The 25,364-nt window shown below is 54.2% G+C and overlaps 1 protein-coding gene across 4 annotated transcripts in view; it reads left to right on the forward strand.

Annotated features, from left to right (window-relative positions):
* Nucleotides 1-25,364, forward strand: part of DISP3 (dispatched RND transporter family member 3) — a 42,954-nt gene that overhangs the window by 12,862 nt on the left and 4,728 nt on the right. For 2 of the 4 annotated variants that reach the window (XM_036228676.1, XM_036228672.1), the window contains exons 2-17: nucleotides 5,571-6,669; nucleotides 7,509-7,728; nucleotides 10,729-10,865; nucleotides 11,771-11,905; nucleotides 12,437-12,597; nucleotides 13,407-13,546; nucleotides 15,161-15,309; nucleotides 15,536-15,697; nucleotides 16,553-16,714; nucleotides 18,456-18,569; nucleotides 19,283-19,419; nucleotides 20,493-20,677; nucleotides 22,613-22,743; nucleotides 22,821-22,993; nucleotides 23,609-23,735; nucleotides 24,329-24,517. In XM_036228676.1, the coding sequence (XP_036084569.1) occupies nucleotides 5,574-6,669; nucleotides 7,509-7,728; nucleotides 10,729-10,865; nucleotides 11,771-11,905; nucleotides 12,437-12,597; nucleotides 13,407-13,546; nucleotides 15,161-15,309; nucleotides 15,536-15,697; nucleotides 16,553-16,714; nucleotides 18,456-18,569; nucleotides 19,283-19,419; nucleotides 20,493-20,677; nucleotides 22,613-22,743; nucleotides 22,821-22,993; nucleotides 23,609-23,735; nucleotides 24,329-24,517 (3,418 nt within the window). In that variant the 5' untranslated portion in view covers nucleotides 5,571-5,573. Of the gene's footprint in view, nucleotides 1-5,543; nucleotides 6,670-7,508; nucleotides 7,729-10,728; nucleotides 10,866-11,770; nucleotides 11,906-12,436; nucleotides 12,598-13,406; nucleotides 13,547-15,160; nucleotides 15,310-15,535; nucleotides 15,698-16,552; nucleotides 16,715-18,455; nucleotides 18,570-19,282; nucleotides 19,420-20,492; nucleotides 20,678-22,612; nucleotides 22,744-22,820; nucleotides 22,994-23,608; nucleotides 23,736-24,328; nucleotides 24,518-25,364 lie in introns of all 4 variants that reach the window. The other 2 variants (XM_016149397.2, XM_016149396.2) reach the window with 2 other exon arrangements.

Raw genomic sequence — 25,364 nt, forward strand, 5'->3', positions numbered from 1 at the left:
TGTGGTTGGCAGGCGCATAACCAGGGCATCTGAAGGGTGGCGACACTCAGAAGATGGGGTATTAGGACTTAGCACGCTGATGCCCAGGAGGGACAGAGCCCTCCTCTCTCCGCCTCAGAGGAGCTGAATTCACTGAAAGGGCAGCGCAGACCCATAAGCAGGAAGCAGCGGACGCAATATCCCCACTTCAACATGTTAGGGGTAAATGGAACTGCTCAACTCAAAATATCTCATTTTGAACTTCCGCCCAAATCTCTCAGTCCAAGAACAGGAGAATCGAAGACCCCCAAGATGTTTCCAGGACCAGTGCCTGAACCAGGGAGGCAAAATGCCCCGAGACAGGAAGAAGCTGATTAGCTCCTAACTGCCGTTAAATTATATATACATATACGTATTTTAAGTGGAATTTGCATGTCTAATGTGATTTTTTTAATTACATTTTAATAGTCTAGCTGGGTTAGGGGGATGAGGGAAGGAGCTGTCATCCTTTGGCAGGAGGGACGTTGTAAACATGGCTGCGGGTAGGCTCTGGTGTGGGGCCCCACACCCCTGGAGACCACCCTGGAGAAGAACGAGGCCTGGTGGGAAGCTGGGGATGTCAATGAGGCAACATTGCCTTCCACCAAAGCCCCACTCTGTCCGGATGGGGAAGTCCATCTGGCTTTGTGACTTGAAGAATGCCTTCTTCCTTAGACCTTAAAAATAGCTTCCCAATTTTGGCTTTTTGGGTCCACATGTCATCTTCTCCAGGACTGGTTGTCTCCTGAGGCTGCCAAAAGCTCCTCCCAGAGTCTGGTGATGGAGCAGATTGAACACTCTTTTGAGCCAAGAATCCTGGCTCTGACACTGAAACATGGCCTTGGGTAAGTCCTTCTCCTTGTATGGTCTCAGTTTCCCCATCTGTAAAATGAAGGAGTTGGACTAGGTGTGTCTTGGCGTCTCTTCTGGGTCCAATGGGCCATGATGTGCTTCCTGTTCATTGTAAAGATTCCTCTCTCCACCTTAGGGGAACAGGAGATGCCACACTTGCTCGTCTGTTGGGCGTTGGCCAACTCCTTTTCCCCAGGTCCTTCTGCTTTCTAACAGAATCTCTGCTGTTGCAACCTGAGCCAACTCTCATTGGGGGACAGATCCCTCCTCCCAGGCCCATTATAGGAACTTCTCAAATTGTCGAAGGCTGTTAGCAAACTCCCTTCCACACACATACACACACATTCTATTTTTAAACAACGTTTATTTCTGTTTCTAAAATTCAGACTACTTGATTACTGCAGAAAAACTGGAAATAGCCAAATATAAAAGAGAAAATAAAAATCACATGCAACCTTCCCAAAGAGATAACCACTATTAATGTTTTTTTTTTCAAATACATATATATGTAGATTTATTTTTCTGTTATAAGATTGGAATTATGCCGCAAATTTGGCTTTGGCTCGCCCCACGTCTGGTCCTTGAAACTGGGCTAGATTCTTCCTTCTGAGGCTCCCCCAGGGTCTGCCGTTCCCTGTTAGGCGGGTTTCCCACTCGCTTTTCCCAAGAGGAGGGGAATGTTGTTCTGTGGGTGTGTGTCCACCTTGGTGCCTGGGCCCTGGGGAGGTCCAGAGTTTAGTTTGACCACCTCTGAGTGTGTGTATGTGACGGAGACAGAGGACAGAGAGCGTGTTGGTCACTGAGCAGGAACATATGCCAAGGGCCCACCCACCCGAATGGAAGATTATTGTCGTCGTCCTACGTCAGTCTCTTTGTCTGAGCCAGTGACAGACACCAGAGGAGCCACCCTTAGCTTCTTTTTATGGAGCAGCTGGAGCTCCTTGCTAAACTAATCAATTCCCGTCATTTGAGAAAGGAAAACAAATTTGCGGTTTGCTGCCCATCCTGTGGAGGGGCCCGAGGAAGTGGTTGCCCGCCGAGGCATCGGAGCCGGACCCCACCCACCAGCTGGGCCTCACTTGGTCTGGACAGGGTCTCTCAGATGGCACTTACCCTCCTTGGCCTGCAGACTGGGCCTTCCTAGGGATTCTGAGGGTGTCACGGCTGAAGAGACTTGGATCTTTACCATCCCACTGATGGGTGAGACAGGGCCCCAAAAGGGGATGGGGCAGGCCCAGGGCCACACAGAAAGTTGGTGGCTGAGCTAGGTCTGGAGCCGAGTCATTCGCCCACCAGTCTGGTGTATTGCCCACCTGGCAGCTTTTCTTTTCGGGGGTGGACTGAGAAGGTGATCATGGGGCTTGGAGAGGGAGTGGCCTGAGAAACAAAGAACCCATCAAGTCCACTTCCTGCTTGTCCATTTCCTACCCTCCAGGATCCTTCTCAGCCCAGGCAAAAGAAACCATACTCTCCGCCATGTGCTTACACTGTTTGGTGTCTGACTACGCTCTGTCTAGGAGAGAGTGCTATCTAATACCTAACCCGGGTTCTTCGGAGATTCCATTTCCCTCTTTCATTCAACAAAGATCTGCTAAGCACGGACCCCCTGCAGGATTATTTTAGGCCTTAGGAACACAGCAGGGAATGCGACAGCCAACTGCCTGCTCCCTTGGAGTTTATGTCCACTTGGCTGTGAGGCTCTCACTGGAAGACAGAAGGCAGAATGGCTGTGCCCAATTTTCTGGTCACTTAAATTCAGCAAATGATATCCCCAGGGCACAGAGTCACACATATCAGACAGCGCTCCAATGAAATTGCTGCAATTACTACCGCTATGTTACCAACCATCTTAAAACTTAGTGATGTATGACAGTGTATCCTGCTCATGGACAGCTTGGGTCAGGACAGGGCCAGGAGAGGGTGACCTAGCTCTACTCCACAGTGTCTGGGCCTCAGTTGGGAAGACTTGAAGGCTGAGAGTTACCCCACGGCTGGAAGCCAGAATCATCTGGAGGCATCTTCACTCACATGTCTGGTGGATGACGCTGGGGTGGGCAGGAACTCCTACATGTGGTATCTTTGCATGGGCTGGTTTGGGCTTCCTCATAGCGTGGCAGCTGGGTTCCAAGGACAAATGTCCCCGGAGAGCCAAGTGGAAGCTGCATCTCCCTGTATTACCTAGCCTCAGTAGTCACGAGGCACCACTTGTGCTGTGGCTACAAGCTCACCTGAACTCAAGGGGAAGGAATGCAGACATTACCTCTTGATGGGGGAAGTCTCTGAGTCAAATCATGGGAAAAACACGTGGGGTGGGAGACATTGTCGAGGCCATCTTTGTCAAATACAATGTGCCACGTGGGTCTCTTAGGAGTTCACAGACTTTAAGGAGAAGCGGAGTATAAAAAACAGTAGCTATCATTTCCTGAACACTTACACCTAGCAGGCACTGCGGTCAGTCTGCTGTGTACTTCTTCCTTCCAACACCTTGAGTGCTGTTAGCCCCATTTTGCAGATAGAAAGACGGGGTGAGATGTTACGCTGCCTGCTGTAACTCCTGCAGCTGGGATTTGCACCAAGTCTGTCTGCCTCCAAAGCCATAGCTTTTAACACTGCTACACTGCCTCTCCTTCGTTATCCCTAAATAATTTTTACCCCCAAAGTGTGGTGAGAAGCTTAGACGAGCAGTGTCAGGGGTGGAGGATTCAGATCTGGGAACGCGTCTCGGCAGAGGTAACACTTGAGCAATGTCTTGAAAGATGCTTTAGATTTGGACACCTGGGAGAGGGAGTGGAATTCCTGGTGGACTAGCAGTGGGACAAGGGGCCCCGAAGGAGTGCTGCTATGACCCAGAACCCTAGCCTTTGACTCCCTAACACACCAACACATTGTAAATAATACACTCCAAAAGGCAGGCTGAGGCTGGGGACAGGGTGGATGGACTTAGTCCCCAGAAAGAGTGCCAAAGTGGCCCCTACCCACCTTTCCACCATATTACTGCCAGCTCCCTCTTTCAGAGGCTGGGGATGGGGCCCAAGGCTCCCCTACGCCCCCACCTCCATGTGAAGGCTTGGTTTTGTCCTTTGGAGATGGAGTGAGTCTGAGCTGCCTCTAGTTCACTCAGGAGTTTCTGCTATTATAGATTGAGCCTCAGTGCAGTTAGCATCCCCTCCTGCAGGCTTGCTTTAGGGCACTGCAAAGGGGAAGTTTAATTATTTCATTGATAAGAATCCTGCGTATTACAGCAGTTCCCGCCCCTTCCAGGTCTCTCTCCTTTCTTTACAAGTCTTCTGCTGTGCCCTCCTCCTCTCCCACCCACCATCAGACTCCCTTGCTCACTCCGTTAATCTCTTTGTTTCCCCGTTCGGGTCCCTGTCTTCCCTCACCCAGTTCAACTCTACTTTCTGTCTCCCTGATCTCTCTCATGTTCTATCTCTGTCTCTGTCTCCCTCCTTCCCCTGGCCATCTCTTCCTCACTTTCTCTGGGCTGACAGCAGCCCCCTCTCTTCCTGGACAGACTGTCTAATTGAAATGGAGCACTCTAGAGAATGTTAATAGGAAAGGCAGCATTAATTAGCCAGCTCTGGCATAATTAGCTTCCTCCTCTCACTGCCTAGCATCTAACTGGATAATGAGTCTCTCTCCCTCCAAACAGAGGGCAGGCAGGACAAGGGGAACCAGCCATACCCAGGGATGCCAGGAGGCTTCCGCCTTCAGGCCACGCTGCTGGAGTCCTCAAGCTGCCCAGCCTTGCCCTCTCCTGTCAGGCCTCCCTGCTGCTTGTGCCCAAGTCTTGGGGAGACAGAGGCCTGGCCCCTGCCCGCGCCCAAAGAATCAAAGTTGCTGGAGTTGCATGTTAAGTGGTCTGAGCCTGAAAAACAGTGGCTGCAGCTGCAATGTCCCACAGAGGGGGTGGGGAGGTATTGAGAGTTCTCGAGGAGAGCTGTGACAGGCATGGAGCCCTGGCACAGCCTCAGGGGCAATGGTTGAGCACATTACAGCCTCCAGAGAAGAGCAAAGAAATGTTTATGTGACAGGTAATAACTAATGGACTGCATGAACTGCAGAGTGCTTCCATCCTTGACCTTCCGCCTAATTGTATGAGACAGGAATGGCCAACTCTATTTTACAGATGAAGATTCTGAGGTTCAGAGAGGTTCACTGCCTTGCCAATGTTCACGCTACCAGGACCCAAACCAGAGTCCATCTAATTCTGAAGATCATGTCCTTTCTCTTCCACCTTGATACTTTTAGAAGGTGCTTTATGGTTGCTCATTAAATAAGTGAGATTTGTCACACTTTACACTGGCCTTGAGTTCTAAATCCAGAGAATGCAACAGAAATTGGGAAATGATGCAGTCATAATTTCCCCCCAAATATCCTTTACACAGGAAGGAATATTTCTTTTGCTGTCCACTGGGCTGTGATTCTTCTTCTTCCTTTTTTTTTTCCCCCCCTGTGGCCTCGAAAGCCACAATCTAGTTGGGAGGTGATGGGCAAATAGGATTTTTCTTTCTGTTTTGTGCACACGTGGTTGAATTCAGTTGAGTTAAATGTCTGCTTGATGCAATTCCATTGCAGTATTCGTACTCGGTTATGACTGGGCAAGGTTAACGCCCAGAGCTGGGAGGCTGCAGCCACAGGGCGCCATCCTCTCTCTCTCTCTCCCCCTCCAGCCTGGTGACCTTCTCCCTCTCCTGTAGGCTATGGATTCGGAAGATGATCCATTGTTGCAGGACGTGTGGCTAGAAGAGGAGCAGGAAGATGAGGAAGCAACGGGTGAGGCCTTTAGGAGAGCCCAGAAGCTGGGGCCCCAAGCTGGGGCAGGACGGCAGTGTTGCTGGCGGCACTGGGCCTTGCCTTCCCGGCCCCCAGCCTCGGGCTTCTGGAGTACTCTGGGCTGGGCCTTCACCAATCCGTGCTGTGCGGGGCTGGTGCTCTTCCTGGGCTGCAGCATCCCCATGGCCCTGTCAGCCTTCATGTTCCTCTACTACCCGCCGCTGGACATCGACATCTCCTACAACGCCTTTGAGATCCGCAACCATGAGGCCTCGCAGCGTTTCGACGCCCTTGCGCTGGCGCTCAAGTCTCAGTTTGGATCCTGGGGGCGCAACCGGCGCGACTTGGCGGACTTCACCTCTGAGACGCTCCAGCGCCTCATTTCAGAGCAGCTGCAGCAGCTGCATCTTGGCAACCGCTCGCGAAGGGTCACCAGGGCCCCACGCGCTGTCCCTGCTGTCCCTCAACGTGCCTCAGGACAGTGGTCGGACACCTCTGCCACTCAGAAGCCAGTAGCCAATCAGAGCGGGCGTCTTCGAAGTGAGACCCCGCCCATGGCGGAAATGGCAGCCAACCAGAGTGAAGCTCCGGTGAACCAGGAACCAGACATGAATGGCCAGAGCCAAGTCGTAGCTCCGCCCCCTACGGCGGCCGCGGCCAATCAGAGCCGTGCCCGCCGGGGCGCCTCACGTTGGGACTACTCTCGCTCGTACGTGAGCACCAACACCCAGACACACGCGCACTGGCGCATTGAGCTCATCTTCCTGGCACGTGGCGATGCCGAGCGCAACATTTTCACCAGTGAGCGGCTGGTCACCATCCACGAGATTGAACGCAAAATCATGGACCATCCAGGCTTCCGGGAGTTCTGTTGGAAGCCTCACGAAGTGCTCAAGGACTTGCCGCTGGGCTCCTACTCCTACTGCTCCCCGCCCAGCTCGCTCATGACCTACTTCTTCCCCACTGAGAGGGGCGGCAAGATCTACTATGATGGCATGGGCCAGGACCTGGCGGACATCCGAGGTGAGCAGGCCTGGGTGTGGCCGGGGGCTGAGGCCTCTAGGGAGCCTGGTGTGAAGGAGCCTGGAATGGGTTTATGAGGGGTAGAGTCTGGGTGGGACTGAGGGCGGGGCTCGGCGGGCTTGATTGGAAGGCTTGACTCCTATTTCAGCACTTTTGAGGCTGGTAGGAGGACGGGGAAGGACTCGGCAGTGAGGCGGGCTGGAGCTGGGCGCTAGGCAGGCCTGAGGGCCATGTGAGCAGGAGCTGGTAAGCAGGGTCGGGTGTGAGATGGTATCCAAGGGAGGCAAGGAAGGAGGTCTGGGTGCCTATCTGGATTGAGCGAGATTGGGAGTTACGCTGTAGCCAGTTAGAGAAAGAATGGGGTGGGACTTGGGCATGGGGTTTATCAGAGAGTAGTCTGGGTATGGTTACTGGGTATCCGGTCGGAGGAAGATAGGGGAGTAGCTGGGGGTGACGGAAGACCAAGGCGAGGTTAGCTGAAGTAAATAGGGATGGGACTTAAGGAAGGATGGAGCTGGGACAGAGCATGGTCATAGGCAGAATATAGGACTGCAGACGCTGAGTCTTGGCATTTCATTAGTTGAGATTCAAATGGAAATGAAAATGTCAGCTTAGTGGGAGACCCCTGGGGGGGCCTGTCTGTGAGCTGCTCTTCTTGGGCAGCTGTGAATTTTCTAAACTGTCCCACTGTCTCATTAGGGACAGTTCCAGGCAGCTGGAGGTGTTTCCACGCTATTTAGAAAGGGGTGAGGCGGTGAGGAGAGTAGGATAACCTTGAAGGAGGGCCAGTGGGCACTGACCTGCTGAGCTTTTGGGCACCCATCCCTGCCCCCCTGCAGGCTCCCTAGAGCTGGCCATGACTCACCCTGAGTTCTACTGGTACGTGGACGAGGGCCTGTCTGCGGAAAACCTCAAGAGCTCCCTCCTGCGCAGCGAGATCCTGTTTGGAGCGCCCCTGCCCAACTACTACTCAGTGGATGATCGCTGGGAGGAGCAGCGGGCCAAGTTTCAGAGCTTCGTGGTCACCTACGTGGCCATGCTGGCCAAGCAGTCTACTAGGTAGGAGGGCCAACCACACCTGGTGTGGGCCCCCCCATGTGTGAACCAGGAAAGGGCTATATTAGGGTAGGGAATTTGTTTTTAGGTACTTCTTTCTCCTAAGCCCCAGTTCCCCTCCCTGCAACCTTTTTTCCTAGAAAGTCTTTCTTCCAAAATCAGGGGCAGAGCCAGATACATCCTCGATGACCCTCTTGATGGGTGAAGGGCTCCTTTCCTTGATCAGCAAGCACTAAACATTAGTGAACATGACAACTCCAGAGGAGGTAGGAAATCCCAGAATTTTGCCCTGGAGGTCTTGAGTTTTGCTTTTCTCCAGCAGTGGTGCTAGAGGGTTTTCTGGAAAGAGTATTAACCAGGAAGTAAAGAGTTCCTCTCTGGCTCTAACACCCAGGGAGATAATTGACAAGTCACTTCACTTCTCTGGGCCTCAGTTTCCCTGCTTGTATAATGGGGATGATGAGTCCTTCCATCCTTCTGGAGTGTGGAGGAGGTGAGCTAAGAGATTAAACAGTGCGTGCTTTGGGCAGTGTGAGTGCTTTAGGTGTCCTCCGAGCCGTGGGATATGTGTCTAAGAATACAACTGGTCCCCTCCCCACCAACAAAGGGCATTAAATAGTTCATCTGTCTGTGCTGCAGGGCAGTAACTCCAATGCCTCTGAGTCCCCTACCCTGACAAGTTAGCCCTGGGCACAGGGGGAATCATTCCACCTGAAATAACCTCATTCCTTCTGTTACTCATCCACCGTATTGAGCAACTACTGTAATAATCAGAGCCAAACCCTTTATACACGCCACCTCATATAATTCCTACACCATCCCAGTGAGGTAGGTGCTGTTATGATTATCTCCGTTTTACAGTTGAGGAAACTGAGACATACCACAATTAAGTTAGTTGTCCAAAATCGCAAGGCCATAAGAAGTGGACTGGGATTAAAATTCAGACTTTCTAATCCAGAAATCTAATCACCCTCTGTGTTTTCAATGCCAGTTGCTTCACCAGGAGCTTCTCCTCGCCCTGCTTCTTTGCCAGGCAAACCCCTATTTATTCACTAAGATCCAGCCTTTTCCCTGAAGCTGGTTTAATGCCCTTCTACCCACTACCACGGTCCCCTTCCCTGAGGGAGGCAGGAAAGAGCATACCAAGGGTTTGGAGTCAGATATATCTGAAGTCAGGTCCCAGTCACTCCACTTAGCTGTAGGAGTTTCGAAGAGATCTGTCACCTCTCTGAGCTACAATTTCATCATGGCACTTGTTGCTCTGTATTTTACTTGTTCCCTGTCACTTAAGGGGTAGTCTTCAAATCAGCAGCAACAGCAGCAGCACCTGGGACTTGTTAGAAATGCAGAATCTCAGAATCTCCAGGCCTTTCCCAGACCTACAGGATTTCATTAAAGTTTGACAAAGGTCTAGTTTAATTATGTATCAATATATTGAGTGTGAGTTTGTTGATGGCTGGGATTGGAGGCCTATCTTCTAGCACAGTGCAAGGAATACCTTAGTAGGGATTTGTCTGGGGGATAAATGGATACCTAGAGGGATGAATGAATGGGTGGGTGGGTGGGTGGGTGGATGGATGGATGGTTGGATGGATGGATGGGTGGGTGTGTAGAGGGGTAGGGGGAGAAGGGATGCAGGGATGTAGGGATGGAGGGATAGCTGGAGGGATGGAGCGATGGAGGGGTGGGTGGGTAGATGGGTGGAGGGATGGAGGTGCTCTGGGGAAAGATGCTTGGCTGAGTTGGGAAGCTAGCTATAGGACTTTCAGGGTTTTAGACAGTAATAATTACCTCTGCCTAATATGTTCAGCTGCCAAGGCAAAACCCCTGCCCTTGGCAAAAAAAAAAAAAAAGCCTCTTTCCCTCCCTCGCCCCGCCCCCAGATCTGCACAGGAGTAGTGACAACCAGGCCTTTTGTAGACTTGACTTAGTACCTTCTTTTGGATTAATAAAAACTTTTTTTTTGTTGTTATTCTATTGTTGGTTACCCAAGAGATGGCAATGTGCATCTTAACTTATTACAGACTAATGCAAATGATCACTGATAATACTAGAATCTTAGAACACAGTTCACTACATTTGTAACCCTTCAGCCTTTTGCATTTTTGTTGCATGCATTTTAATTCTATATATATACTTTAAACTCCAGAAAATATTACATTTTCATTTTGCTGAGTCAGTATCCATTTATATTTGCTCGCATAGTTACCTTTTCTGTTGCTCTTTATTACTTTCTACAATTTCATGTTTCCCTCTGGGATCATTTTCCTTATATCTGAGGAACTCTCTTTAGTATTTTTTTTTTTTCAATGCATGCTTGCTGGTGATAAATTCTCTATTTTTTTATTTTTATTTTTGCCTAGGAAAATCTTTATTTTTTATTTTTGCAGTATGTTTCTGCTGATATAGAATTATAAATTGGCAGTTATTTTCTTTTAATACTTTAAAGATGTCAATCCATTATGCTCTGACTTCCATCATTTCTGCAGGGAAGTCAGGTGTCAGTCTTTTTTGTTGCCCCTTTGAATGATTGTCTTCCCCACCCCCACCCCCACCCGTGGCTACTTTTAAGATTTCTCTCTGTCTTTGGCTTCACCAGTCTTGCTATGATTTATGTCAGTGTGATGTCCTTTATTCTGCTTCAGCTGCACTGAACTTCTTGAATCTGTGCGTTGATAATATTCATCAGTTTAAGGAATTTCCTGGCTATTATCTCTTCAATGTTGCTTCTGCCTCACTTTCTGTTCCTTTTCCTTTTAGGATTCTAATTACACAAATGTTAGCTCTTTTCACGGAATTTCATGTGTTTTCAATACTCTGCTAGGTTTTTCTTTTCTATTTTTTTCTTTCTATAGTTTGGTTTAGATATTCCCGTTCACTGACCTGTCTTCTGTTGTATCTAATCTGCTATTTATGTGGATAGCTCCTGGTCCTCCTCCAAGTGTTGACAGCCCTCTATAATCCACGTCCATCTTTCTCTCTCCATGTCCTCCCTTCCCCCAGCAAAGTCCAAGTTCTTTATGGGGGGACAGACCTTTTTGATTATGAGGTACGCAGAACCTTCAACAACGACATGCTCCTGGCCTTCATCAGCAGCAGCTGCATTGCCGCCCTCGTCTACATTCTCACCTCCTGCTCAGGTAGGGCCTCTCCGAAGGCCTTCTCTCCTCCCAGCGTGCTCCTGTCTGGACAGAGCCTTCCTTCTCAAGAATGCCAGAAATAGTCTTGAGTCCACCATGTCAGAGCTGTTGGGGAGGGGTGCTCAGAAATCACCTTCCAACCCCAGCAGTTAGACTGAGGTCCAGAGGCAGGTTAGGCCTTACCTGAGGGGTCCTCACTCCCAGGACCGCACATAGTTTAAACTTTTGCCCTTTAACTGTCTTTTTTCTTGCTGGTAATCTTGTTTTGGAGAGTCTGGAGTATTGGACCCTCATTATAGATTATTCTGTAGTCTGTTTTACAGTCCCAGGTTAGCCACCCTTCTGTCCCTCAGTTTACTTTTCCAATGCCAGCTTCTCATGTTCCCTAGCTGCTTCTTGCTACATAAACGATAGGTACTCTCTATTGCCCAAGTGAATGAGAGAGTGGTAATATCTTCAAAAACAGAAAAAACATTTATTTATCCATGTAACATAGATTAATTGGGTACCAACTATGTGCCGGATTCTCTATGGTATCAGGGATCCAGGGCTAAGCATCACAGACATAATTCCTACCCCTATGGAAACCTTGTCTCCTGGAGAGACAGATGTTAAATAAATATATAATGTTCATGACTCCCTACTAGCCCTTGAGGTAAGTTCTACAGACATGAGGGGCCATGAGCAACCTGCCTTACTCGGAGATGGCTTCCTCTACCACTTGGGCCTCTGGCCCAGCCCCTTCTCTGGGCATGGAGAGCTATGCTGGGCATGGATGAGTGCTCCATGGGAGGGGGGGGTGGTGTGAGGCAGTACCCAGCTGGGGTCAGGGACAATGAAGGGTGTCATGTTCCACTGGGTCCCCCCATCGTATTCCCTGTCCCCTTGTCCCCTCCACCCCCCAGTGTTCCTGTCCTTCTTTGGAATTGCCAGCATCGGTCTCAGCTGCCTGGTGGCACTCTTCCTGTACCACGTGGTCTTCGGTGTCCAGTACTTGGGCATCCTCAATGGAGTGGCTGCCTTTGTGATAGTGGGCATTGGTGAGTTGCCTCCATTACCTAGCAATGGACTTCCTACTTGAGAACACTGCCTTAGAAAGGGCCTTCTTTCTGGATGTAAAGCCTGCCTTCTAGGAGGCTCTAAAAAGTCTCTCTCAGACCTCAGAGCCTGGGAGGGTGGTGGGAGGACAGCCTTTAGTACACATGATTGGCAGATCCTTGGCTTATGGGAAGTAGAGCCCCCAAGGGATGGAAGGAGCAGGGGAGTATGCTGGGTAGAGGTTAAGAATGGTGGGAAAAGTTTAGGAAAGGTGGGAAGCAGGCTAAGACTTGGAAGAAGGGGCCTAAGTTCTGGGGATGGGATGGGGCCAAGGAGCATGAGGGGTGGAGCTTGGATTCCTGGTGGGTGGAGCCAGAGTCAGATGGGTCCTTCCATATTGAGAAGCAAGACTCCCTGGGCCTGACTTCTCAGGCAGCCTCTCAGGGTTGGTCCAGGCCCAGCCTGGTTCTGATCTCGGAGACAGCAGAGTGATCCTGAGCCTTCCTGCACTCGCCCGGGACTCCCTCCTGTAGGTGTGGACGACGTCTTTGTGTTCATCAACACCTACCGCCAGGCTACGCACCTGGAAGACCCGCAGCTGCGGATGATCCACACCATCCAGACGGCAGGCAAGGCCACCTTCTTCACCTCCCTGACCACAGCCGCCGCCTATGCAGCTAATGTCTTCTCCCAGGTGGGAGACTGCCCTGTCCCCGTCCTGGCCTCTCCATCCCTCATATACATACCTGGCCTTTGGTCTCTGCGCTTCCCTCCAGCCCCCTCTCTGTGCCTACACAGCCTTTTCCTCAGGCGCTTGTTACATCTCTAGGGTCCATTTTGGTTACTTATCACCATTACTAGAACTTAACAAATGGGAAAATTTAAATACAAATAGCATTTATTATTGATGCTCATTAATAGTGATCCAGCATCTGACCTGAAGGGCATTTGGCAGTCTCTAAAGCTCTTTCACATTTAGTCCTCCTGACATACTTAGGACAAAGGTATCTTTACATCCCTGGTTTCCTAACATAGAAACTGAGGCTGAGAGGGAAGGTGACTCCTCGAAGGTCACACAGTTGGTGGGTGGTGAACTCAACCACATCTCCTGACCCCTGAGCTCTCTCCGCCCACCTGCTTCATTCACAGTGAATTGCCACCTCTCACAGACTTCCCCGACTTCCCTCTCGCTGGCCCCATGTTCCTGCAGGCCCACGAGCTGGCCCCAGGGAAAGGATCTGAGTTGGGGCCAGGTCCTTGGTGCTGATACAACCTGCAAGGTAGTGAGCCTGGCTGAGTCTTTGAGAGATTTTATGACCTACTAGATGCTTTGGGATTAGCCAGGCCTTCCTAGAGAATCACGTTCAGGAAATAGGCAGAGCTGGGTTCAAATCCCACCTCCGCCATTTCCTGGCTGTGTGACCTTAGGGAGGTCGTTTACCCTCTCAGAGTCTGCGGGTTACCTGGGCTCCAAGCCTGACTGTGCTCGCTCTACCTCGCCAGATCCCGGCCGTCCACGACTTTGGCCTGTTCATGTCTCTCATCGTGTCTTGCTGCTGGCTCGCTGTGCTCTTCACCATGCCTGCGGCCCTGGGCATCTGGAGCCTTTACATGGCACCGCTGGAAGGCGCCTGCCAGACCAGGTGAGCTGGGCAGGCGGGGCGGGGGTGCCTGCCTTCCTCTCACTGAGTGTCCATAAGAGGCCCTCGTAATTCAGCATTGAGCACCTTCTATATGCCCAGTCCCATGCCGGGCATGGCCGGAGAACCAGAGACGAAGAAAAGGATCCTGTTGGGTGGTTAGCATTTGTGACCGCCTGCTGCGTGCCAGGAATTGGGCAAAGCACTTTCGTACGAGATCTTATTGCCACCCCCCAGTTCCCTGAAAGCTGGCTTCTCTCATCCTGCCCATTTTACAGATGAGGAAACAGGGCTTGGGGACATTGGGCAACTTTCTCAAAGTCATCCATTTAGTAGGTCACAGAGCCAGGATTTAAACCCAAGAAAATCTGACTCTGTATCATATGCTCTTAGCTGCTGTGTTAAATATCCTCAGGGTTCTTGTCCTGGTGGAGAAACAATATTGGACTTAGCGAGCCACTGGCAAAGCTGATTGGGTCAGTACAGCTCATTCTGCTGGAGCTTGAGGGGTCAGGGTCTTGTGAGGTCGGGGAAGCGAGGGAGGGCGGGAGGGAGGGCGGGAGGGAGGGAAGGGTGGTAGCCAAATGGAATCTGACCCGGGCTTGGGAGTACCGAGGAATGTTGGAGAGTCTCTGGGCTCGGAGCAGGGCACACAAGGACAGGGATGTCAGGGGTCTGCAGCAACGTCCACCTGACCACGGTGAGCCAAGGAGGGCTGGGAGGGGGACAAAAGCCAGCAAGGAGCTCGGACTTGGGCCTGGGACTGACTTCTCAGCTCTCCCACTCACACCGGCTCTTCGGGGCCTCCATGCGTGCTGGCACGGGTCAGGCACTGCATGAGGGCGTGCTGGCAGGGCCACCGCCATCTGCACTGTGGGCATTCGCAGTTTTGTGACAGCAGCAGAATGTCTTGGGGAAGGGCGCCTTGCTCTAATCTCTCCAGAAACACCAAATCAGCCCCACCCTGTCCCCAGTCTGGGGCAGTGGGTGCAATGGTCTTCCCAGTCCTGCGCCCCAACCTCAGCCTCTTCACTTGGCAGCTGCGGGACCTTGAGCATATTACTCAACCTGTCTGCATCTCAGCTTCCTTTTCTGTAAGATGAGTGTAATCCTGTGTAGGATTCCTGCGAGGTTTAAGTGAGAGAAGCCACATGGGGCTCATAGCTTGTGCCTGACACATAGCATTCATTATGGTCGCCGTGTGCATTATTCTTGTCTCTAGGGCGAGCCTCGTCTCCCCCCACATTCACTCCAGCCAAGGCCTCTGCCATGCTGCCTCCACCCTCAGCCCAGCCCTGCTTTCTCCTCCTCCTGGGGTCAGAGCCCTGGGGCCACATGACAGCAGAGGCATGATTCTCCTGCCTCGGTCACTTAGACATGAGGAGCGCTGCGTGTTACCATCCCCTCTCCCTGCGTAATGGCTGCTGTCAGCATTTGTCTTCCTGGAGGAATAGTGGGGGAGATGGCACGGGAAAGAAATCGGGAGCAGGCTTCTGGAGGTCTGCAGTGAATGTCCTGTGTGAGACCTGGGATCGCGCGGTAGCCTGGGCCTTGCCCCACCCTCCCCGGACACCCAGGAAACTTGGGGCTCATCCCTCCTCCCTCCTTTCTCCATAGCTGCCACCAGAAGTGTGGCCGGAAGAGCTCCCTGCATTTCCCCGGGGAAGTGTTTGCCACACCTGAGCGGGCTGGGGGCAGCCCAGCCCAGGGTCCCATGCCCTACCTGGATGATGACATTCCGTTGCTGAATGTGGACGAGGAGCCAGGTGAGAGGTGAAGGCCTGACCCTGGCAAGACCTGGGGCTGTCTCTGCCAGGGGAAGTAACTCTTGACAAGATGGTTTGAGGACAGGCTGGCCCGAGGTGGGCTGGACAAAATGGCCTAGGGATCCCCATCAAACATTTGGGCTTCCTGAGAGAGGGTGGAGACCGGGGTGGGCTTTGACTAGGGTCTGGCCCGGGCCTCTCACAGGCCACTGCTCTGCCCTGGCAGTGTCTCTGGAGCTGGGAGATGTGTCTCTGGTGTCTGTGCCCCCCGAGGGCCTGCAGCCCGCCCCCGACAGGGGCAGCCAGGGCCAGCTCATTGCCCAGCTACAGGAGCTGCTGCACCACTGGGTCCTCTGGTCAGCCGTCAAGAGCCGCTGGGTGATTGTGGGTAAGTGGGCTCCCCCCACCCTCATTCCCTCTGTCTTGCAGCTTCTACCCAGTGTCTGAACATGGTGTGGGCAGACTCCCTCAAAGAACAAGTAGGCATTGGGAGCCCACCCCATCTGCAAATGAGCTAGAGATCAGAGACCTGGGTTGGCATCTCTCACTCACTCTGAGCCTCACCTCCTTCCGGTGTGGAATGAATCTGGTCCCCGATAGCTTTTGTTTCTTGAGCACCTACTGTGTGCCAGTCATCATGCTGGGCAGTAGGACAGAGCACTTAATGTTTGGGCTCTGAAGTTAGACCAGTTTGGCTGAGTCAAACTCCTAATTCTACCGTGTGCTAGCAGTGTGACCTTGGCTATGACCATCAGTCTGAGCCTCAGCTTCATATCCTATGACCGAGGATAAGAATAAGGTCTATCTAATAGGCAGTTGGAAGGAATGCCACGGTGCGTGTAAAGAGCTAAGCCCAGTGCATAGCACGCAGTAAGAGCTCAGTAAACATTAAGTGCTATTATTTTTATGATCATTGTTGACAGTATCTGGAGTTATGTACAAGCACATGGATATGTCAGCTCTTTATAAACTGTTAAGTGCTCTAAGGTGGTGTTTGGTTCTTGTCCAGGAGTGTGAGCTTGTAGCCTATAGTCTGATTCCCAAGTGACAAGCATAACAACCAACCCATACCCTGGAGGGCCGATCTCTAAGTTTTGCCCACAGGCTGCCATGCTAGGCCTCTGCCCACTCCTGCGGGGCCCTCTCCCCGCTGCTTTCCCCAGAAAGGGAGCAGCTCTTTGCCAGGGCTCTGGAGGCATTGTCTGGGTCCCCACCTGCCTACTGTGGCACCCTTTCCTTGCAGGGCTCTTTGTCTCCATCCTCATCCTGTCTCTGGTGTTCGCCAGCCGGCTCCGCCCCGCCAGCCGGGCCCCTCTGCTCTTCCGGCCCGATACCAACATCCAGGTGCTGCTGGACCTCAAGTACAACCTGAGTGCTGAGGGCATTTCCTGTATCACCTGTTCAGGTGAGGGTTTCCAGCCAGAGGTCCCCTGCGGGCCACTGCTCTCTTTGAGGTCTAGGTGTCAAAGACTGTGTGCCTGAAAGATGCGAGACCCAGGCTCAGCATTTCCACATTTCGTTAAACAAATACTTACTGAATGTCAGCTGCGCTGGTGCTGGGGAGACTGTAGTGGGCAGGACAGGCTTCCTGGGCTCAGGGAGTTTATGCTCCTGCTAGGGCCAGCCATTGTAATAGCAGATCTGAGCTGTGATGGAGGAAAAATGGTGCCCGGGGAGCTCAGCATCATGGAGGGCTTCCTGGAGGAGGTGATGTCTAAGCTGAGACTCAAAGAATGGGAAGGAATTAACCAGGCTGGGAGGGAGAGAAAGGAAGGGATTAGCCTGGCTGGGAGGGAGAGATGGTAGGGGCTGGGCTAGCATGCTAATGGTGGCAGTGGAGTCAAGAGGCATTTAAGAGGTGAAATCCATAGGACTTAATGACAGTGTATGTCGGAGATGAGCAAGGGGTGAAATAAAGATGTTTCTTTTCCTTAGAGGTAGCCTGGGCCAAGCCCTCATTTTACAGAGGTGCCCAAGGTCAGGGTTGGGGCGGGGAAGTCAGCCCAAGGTCATACAGCTTTGCCAGGGCAGTTAGAAACCAAATGAGAAGATGTTGGGGCGAGTACACCCAACTCCTGGGAGAAGATCCGCTGACTGCTGTAATTGCCTTCATCTAATTAGGGCGGTGTTCAGATTAACTTGGCCTTCCCCTTGGTAATGGCATTAGCCAAGTGCATGATAATCGACTGCGCTCAGAGAGGTGCCCAAAGAGCCCCTCCTAAATTGGAGTCAACCCCGGCCACATCCCTGGCTCCACTCCCACCCGCTCGGGCATACAAATTATGCTCCATTATCGCTTCTGCTACACGGGCTTCTGCTATCACTCAGGGCCTGGGGACAAAAAGCCGCATCCACTCCCATTTCACGGATGGACAAACCCCAGCATGATCCTGAAGTTCCTGGGAACATCTGGAGAAGGGCCAGGACCCCAGCCAAAGTCCAGTCCTCAGCCCCTTGTCTCTCTTAGCTCTCTGAACAGCCCCTTAAAGGGACCCATCCTTCAGATCGTAGCAAAAAGGGCTTCACCTGTAGAGGCAGACAAGACCGAATGGGGCTCTGCCTCGCACTTCCTCAGCAGGTCATGCAACCTCCCTAAACCTCTGCTTTCTTCCCTGTCAAATGCGATTAATAATAATGGCCTTCTAGGATTATTGTGAGGATTATATTTGTGAAGGTGTAAAATTTTTTTCATTAAAAAAACATAAACTCATCTGCACTGCTCGGACAAAACGGGAAAGTCTCCCATCACCTTTGCTACTTGGTAACGCTCCATTTCTAGTTGCTCCCATTTATTGAGCACTTATCATGAGCTCAGTGCAGAAGAAGCAGCATCTCATGTGGTCCTCAGACACCCTCTGGAGGTGTGGTCATTGCGTTTGACAGAGGAAGGGAGTGAGGCCCAGCCAGTGTGAGTAGAGAAAGTGTCTCAGCAGGTGCCTTCCTCTTGCTTTAAGATTCCTGTAAATCCAGTATTTGATGTTTTTTTCAGTTCCACTTAATTCCTTTCAGACTCCTGACATCCCCTCTCCCAAACTGAGGGCCCTGGGGACTGTGTCCCTGGGGTTGTCACCAATCCCAGCTTCTGCCCTCCCCTGCCGGCCGCAGCCAGGGTGGCCCTGGTGTCCCTGACATGGCCCGGTGGGTAGGTCTGTTCCAGGAGAAGCCCCACAGCCTGCAGAACAACGTACGGACGTCCCTGGAGAAGAGGAAGCGAGGCTCAGGGGCCTCGTGGGCCAGCCGGCTCGAGGCCACACCGCAGGGTAGGTGGGGACCGCGGCCTGGCTGGGGAGGAGGTGTCCGGAGCCCTGTGAGGAGAGCAGATTACATTCTGCTGTGAGAACCAGAGCCCGTGCTCTGGGTCACTGTGGAGGGGTTGGGTGCAGGGTGAACTCAGGGTCCTGTCCCACAAGCTCTCCCCAGCCGGAACTGTGGGCTCCCCTCCTGCCACCGCTCCAGCCTAGCATGTGGTGCCCCATGAACTTGCCCTGTGCACCGAAGACATCCTGAGCGGGGGAGGACAGGGGCCTCCATCAGAGGTGGGGCACCGGGACACGTGTAGGAATTAACTTCCCCATGGGGCAGTTCCGTATGACCACTGTCACCCCATCTGTGCCCACCATTGCCACCACCAGCCTCACCGTCCACACTGTGGCATCTTTGGCATCGCTGCCACTGCCTAGTCCGTGCTGACACATCTTCACTGTGACTTCCGCCATTGCTGTCACACCCTCCTCCCGTGCTGCCACCAGAAACTGGCAACCGTCATCATGTTCTCTGCTAGCCATGCCGCCACCCCACCCTGGTGACCGCCGCTTCCCCCACCGCCCATGCCACCACTCCATCCTGGCGTCCCCCACCACCAAGGTCAGGCAGGGCTCAGCTCCTCACTCAGCAGAGGGTGGACTGCTCCAGGGTCAGGGGAAGCCAGTTGAGGTGACCGGCCACCCCATCCATCCCTCGTTTGTCCCCATAGACTCCCCAGGCACCGTGTACATCTCCAAGGTGAAGAATAAAGGCCACCTGGCTATCTACAGGTTCTCCCTCAACGCCAGCCCGCCTGCTCCTTGGCAGCTAGTGTCCCCTGGGGACGGGGAAGTGCCCTCCTTCCAGGTGAGCCCGGGCTGTCGAGAAGCAAGCTGCCACTACCAGGGGAGGGGTCCCTCAATGCCACACTGGTGGCCACTTAGGGAGCGGGAGGCCGGGTCTGTGAGGCCGGAGCTGCTGCAGACAGATGAGGACCCTTTCCTGCCCTTGGCCAGGGCTGTGGCGGGACCTGCAGAGTGGTGATGAGAGCTTGGGCTTCTGAGTCAGCCAGACCTGGGTTCGAGTTCTGGCTCTGCTATTTATAATCTGTGTGTCTTTGGGCAAATTACTTAATCTCTCCGAGCCTCAGTTTCCTCGCTCGTGAAATGGGGATATAAGAAGCGCCAGCCGGGGCTGGAGGGGCATGACGGAAGGCCTGTGTGCTGCGTAGCATCTGGAGCAGCAAATGCTCAGAAAATGGGGGCCATTAGTTGGACTGTTGTTCTTAGCAGCTGTTCCAGCCCCCTGGAAAAGAGCCCCCGAGGGCCAACACGGGCTTCCCCTTTCTCCCTCGCAGAAATCATTTGTGTTTCTTTAACATGTTATACCCTCCAGGGTGACACTTACATGAGGAGTTTGAGGCATATCCTGACTTTGAGCCTTTGAATTGCTGTCCCCTCTGCCTGTCAAGCTTTTCTTCTGGCCTAACGCGTGCTGACTCCTCATTCGGGTCACCTCCCCATAGAGCCCTGTCCTAAGCGTCCCTCTCAGTTTGCCCTCCTCTTCCCCTGCCCATTTATCCTGTGTCTTATCATCCTGATGGTTTCATTCATAGCCCTTAAAGGAATCCGAAGCCCTTATAATTGGCAGCCCGGCTTGCTTACTGCTGTATCTTCGTTGCCCAGCTCAGGGCCTGGCATGGATGAGATGTTCAGCTGAAGGAAAGACTGAGGCTCAGAGAGGGAGGGAAGGATTTGCCTGACCTTCCAACTCAAACCCAGGCCTCCTGAGCCTCTGGCCAGAGCTCTATCCCTCACTCTGGGGCCTGGGACAGGGTGGGACACGCTGAGGAGGGAGTGGGTGGGGCCCGAGGAGGCCGGGCCCAGGCCAAGGCAGCCTCCCGGAGTCACGTGTCTTGTCTCTGTCAATCCACTGCTTAGGTATATAGAGCGCCTTTTGGTAACTTCACCAAGAAGCTGACCGCTTGTATGTCTACAGTAGGGCTGCTCCAGGCGGCGAGCCCCTCCCGCAAATGGATGGTGACGACCTTGGCCTGCGATACCAAGCGGGGCTGGAAGTTTGACTTCAGCTTCTACGTGGCCGCCAAGGAGCAGCAGCACACCCGGTAACAGCCTTGTAGACGAGCCCGTTTGCAACAGTGCGGCCGCCCTTCCCTCCCTCCCTCCCTCGCTCCCTCGAGGCCAGAGGCGCCTTTAAGAAACCCGTGTCCACTTCCACGCTTCTGTCCAGATAGTTCTCTGCCCAGCACAGGGGAGTGAGGAACACTGGCAAAGGCGCTGGCCCATGATCGGCCACTCTCTTGGTGGGTGACAGTGGCCACCTGCTGTCCCTCAGCACGCCAAGCAGTTCCGATAGCAGGGCCTTTGCATCTGCTGGTCCCTCTGCCTAGAATGCCCTTCCCCAGCTCCTCGTGTGGTTGACTCGTTACGATTCGGGTCTCTGCCCAGCCGCCCCTCCTGGGAAAGGCTGTCCCGGACAGCGCTCCCGCCCCCGTTTAAAATAACCGGACTCTCTTCCCGCGTCACCTCGTTGCTCTCTTTCTGGCCCCGTCCACACCTGGAATCGTCCTGACCTCCTGGCTCATTCATTACCTGTTCCCTCAGGAACACAGACGCATCCCGCAGTGGGCACTGTGACTGTTGTTCCACGCTGTGTCCTGAGCACCTGGCGTAGTGTCTGACACATAGTGGGTGCTCTGTAAACGCTTGCTGAATGAATGAATGAATGAATGAATGAGTACACTCTGCCTTTCCTCTCTGAGGCTCTTGTCCACTCTCAATGTACATAATTAATTCGGAAAATATTTAGTGTCCCTCCTCAGACTGTAGGGTGACAGGAGACACGGTTGTGTTTACCTACCGTATGCTGTGCTCAGGCCCTGCCTAGCGCCTGGCGTGACGTAAGGGCTCCAATAGAACCACTGCACTCTGTGCTCAGGGGCTCCCTGGGCCAGCCGGGCTGTCTCTTCCGGGTTCCTCCCCCGATACTGGCCAGGCCCTCCATTCACTCATCCACCGGGGCCGTGGTAGCCGAGGATCTTCTCTCTCATCCGTTCATTCGTTTCACAAACACCGAGCCCCGACCGTGCACCAGCGTGGGGCCAGTGCTGGGCATACAGTGGTAAACAAGACAGACGTGCTGCTGCCCTCGGGGTGACTAGCAGGAGACAGTAGCTAACAAGTCAAGCATAGCGTCATTACAGATTCCGATACGGCCTCCGACAGAAAGAGCCGGACTGCCGTGGTCTAGAGAACAGCAGTGGCGGGCCCTGCTCTGGTGACGCGGGGAGCTATGGTCCCCGACAGGGCCTGCCGTCGGCACATCTAGCACCCACGTGAGGCTGGTCTCCGCTGGTCTCCGCTGGTCTCCGCTTGGGGCAGACGGGTGTGGCAGGGAGGCAGGGGAATGACCAAGTTGGGCTCACTGAGCCCTTTTAGCCTGGTGTACCTTGGCTCAGGGTTGGAGGGGGTCCCTCTACTTTCCCCAGACTGAGCTCAGGGCTGGGCTCACTCTGCGTGTACATAGCAGTGACGGGTCTAGTTGCCTAGATGATCGTAGAGCACTCTAGAAGGAACCTTGAGCTCTATTAGTGGTGAGCAAGCTGAACATAGCAGCCTTTCTTCAAACAGAAACTCGAGTCTCTACAAATGTTCAGGTCGAGTTGGGGCTGGAGGAGCAGGCGGTGGGGCGTGGATAGCAGCGAGATGCTTCTAAAACAGGGCCCCCCAAGGCTGGCCGTGGGGCCCCTCTGTGAATTCTTTCGCCCCCTGGAGGACAGTTAGGAAACTGCTGGTCTCCTCCAACCCTCATGCCACAGGTGGGGAGGCAGATGCATGTAGGGGAGGGGCCTTGAGCGGGCCTGTTCAGTGGCCCTGGACTAAAACAAGCCTCCAAACCCCAGCCCCCAACCAGAGACCAAACCCCTGTGCTGGGGGAGCCCCGGTCTGTCCCCTGAATATGGCCACACGTGCCTCACCGCCCCCCCCCAGGCTCCCCCAGGTCTTCCTGGCCTCAGTCCCGGCCTCCCTTGCCTCCGCAGGAAACTGTACTTTGCGCAGTCCCACAAACCACCCTTCCACGGGCGCGTGTGCGTGGCACCTCCCGGCTGCCTGCTCAGCTCCAGCCCCGACGGGCCAACCAAAGGCTTCTTCTTCGTGCCCAGCGAGAAAGGTGCGTGCCTACAGGGAGGCTGCGGCGGGTCTAGGGGACCGGGCCCATCCCCGGTACAACTGTGACTCCCCCTGCAGGGCCCAGGGCCCGCCTCTCGGCCACCTTTGGCTTCAACCCCTGCGTGAACACAGGCTGCGGGAAGCCAGCGGTGCGGCCGCTGGTGGACACGGGGGCCATGGTCTTTGTGGTCTTCGGCATTGTTGGCATCAACCGCACGCGACAGGTGGACAACCACGTCATCGGAGACCCGGTACGTGGGCCCACTCTGAGCAGAGCCAAAGGGCCAACTAACCATGCTTGCAAACAACTACCACCCTGGGGGCCACCTTCCCAGCCTCCCCACATGCTTTTACCAGGCCCAACGGGATCTCACGGGCCCCTGGGTATCATTTCTCTTGAGGGTTGAGCAGGGTTGAGCTTTAAGAATCATTCATGAATCTGAGTACATCTGGGGGCCTGAGCTGCCTGCCCCTCACCACTGGGGGCTGGAATGGAAGTGAGGAACACACGGGTGTGTAAAGCCACCTGGCCTTCCTGCTGCACGGGGCCCTCACTGTGTGCCTCGGCTGTGGTGCCCCCGCCCTGCATGGTCTCCCCCTGTACGTGTTGGAGTCAGGAAGCTCAGGCGAGAGTGTTGTGAGCGAGACCAAGGAGGCGAGAGTAAGGGGCCTGGACGGGGTGGGCAGTGAGGGAGCAGGAGGTACGACGGGGGCAGGCAGGGCAGGCTCCGGTGGGGACCAGGGGTGACCACGCAGGGTTCCAGCGTGATGGCGGGGAGCTGCCGGAGGTTCCACCTCGGGCAGGACCACGACTGAGTTCCCGACTCACTGAGCGGCCTACGCTGGCTTGTGTCTCCTTGGGAAAGGGCAGCGTCGTCTATGACAGCAGCTTTGACCTCTTCAAAGAAATTGGGCACCTGTGTCGCCTCTGCAAGGCCATCGCCGGGAACTCGGAGCTGGTGAAGCCAGGCGGGGCCCAGTGCCTGCCCTCAGGTGTGTGTGGGAGCCAGTTCCTCAGAGGGAGGAGGGACGGGGGGGGGGGCACCGGGGTCCAAGGGTGGACAGCCCCGAGGACACTCACGCCTGGCGTATGGGTATCTACAGACACACGTCTGCTCGAGTGTCCACACCAGGGCAGGGAGCACGCGAACGTTCGCGTGTCTTCAAGAGAGTGGGCTCGTGCGTGAGCGTGCATTGGCCCAGAGGTACCCGTGTCAGGACGTGTGCAGTGTGTGTAGGCACACCTGCAGGAGTAGCTTTTCCAAAGTTGGGCAAGGTGCTGTCCTGCAGGTGACCCGGGTGATGTCATGCCGGGGCTCTCCCTGAGGGCACAAGGCGTCATTCTCCACTCTGATGGCAGATGGGTGTTGTAGGTTCCCAATGACATTGCCGATAGTTACACATGCTTTTTATTAATTTTATTAAATGTATGGAGGTGACATTGGTTTCCACCTGGCAGGTTGGGGGGAGGGCGTGTGCCTCCCACACTCACAGACGGGTGAGTACACGGGCACGGTGGGATGGGGCGGGGAAGGGGTGCTCTCCCTGGTCCCCACCCCAACCCACCTCTCTCCTCCTCCCTGCAGGCTACAGCATCTCCTCCTTCCTGCAGATGCTACACCCCGAGTGTAAGGAGCTGCCTGAGCCCAACCTGCTCCCAGGGCAGCTGTCACACGGGGCCGTGGGCGTCAAGGAGGGCCGCGTGCAGTGGATCTCCATGGCCTTCGAGTCGGTGAGCCCCTGGCGGTCTGGACAGGGACAGTGCAGAGGGCCTCGTGCGTATCACCTCTGATCCCTGGTCCTCGTCCCAGAATGGTGGGGTTGCTCTTCAGGGGGGCACATAAAGCCCAGAAAGGTGAAATTGCTTGTCTAAGGTCACATGGTTAGTGAGCGTCAGCATCAAGAGTTAAACCAGCCATCCGATGCAGAGCTCTGCCTTTGTCCCATGCAGGCTGCCAGCCAGCTCCCACCACTTTCTGTCCCCTCCAGCCCAGGGTCCGTGTCGTTTTGCAGCCTCTGGGCTGCAGAGTCAGGATGCTCCTCTTTGCCACTGGGGGGCCAGGAAGCAGACCATAGGCCCCAGTGCTGAGCCTCCCGCAGCTGGGTTTTAAAGCCAGGGGACCGGCCATCCCACATCTGGTGGCTTCCTCTCTCACCCTGACACTACCAGGGCCCCGCCTCGGCACACATACACACACCCCGACCCGGGCATCTGCAGGCCTCATGGCCCTGGCTCTTCCTTCGCTCTGTGAGGCTGGCCACATCTGCCCCTGCTGCCTCCGTGCTGAGACCCAGGGTCCAGTCCTGCTCTGACCCCGGTGTGCTCTGTGTCCTCGAGCACATCAGTTGTCCCGTCTGGCCTCAAGTTTCGCCTCTGAAGAACAGGGTCGCAGGTCCCTGCCTTCCCTCTGACAGCCATTGAGAAGCAACAGCGAGGTCACGTGAGGGCGTGGGAGAATGAGAGAAACCATGACAGGGGTATCAGCGGGAGCCGATTCTGTTTGCTGGCCCCCAGCCCTGCTTTCCTTCCCGCGATGTGTGCCACACGCCGCATGGGCAACCAGACCTCCAGCCACCAACAAACAGCGGCCCAGAGACCCTCCCAGCCCTACGGAGCCCCAG

The sequence above is a fragment of the Rousettus aegyptiacus genome, unplaced genomic scaffold (assembly GCF_014176215.1).
Source record: "Rousettus aegyptiacus isolate mRouAeg1 unplaced genomic scaffold, mRouAeg1.p scaffold_m13_p_1, whole genome shotgun sequence".
NCBI classification, from domain to species: Eukaryota; Metazoa; Chordata; class Mammalia; order Chiroptera; family Pteropodidae; genus Rousettus; species Rousettus aegyptiacus.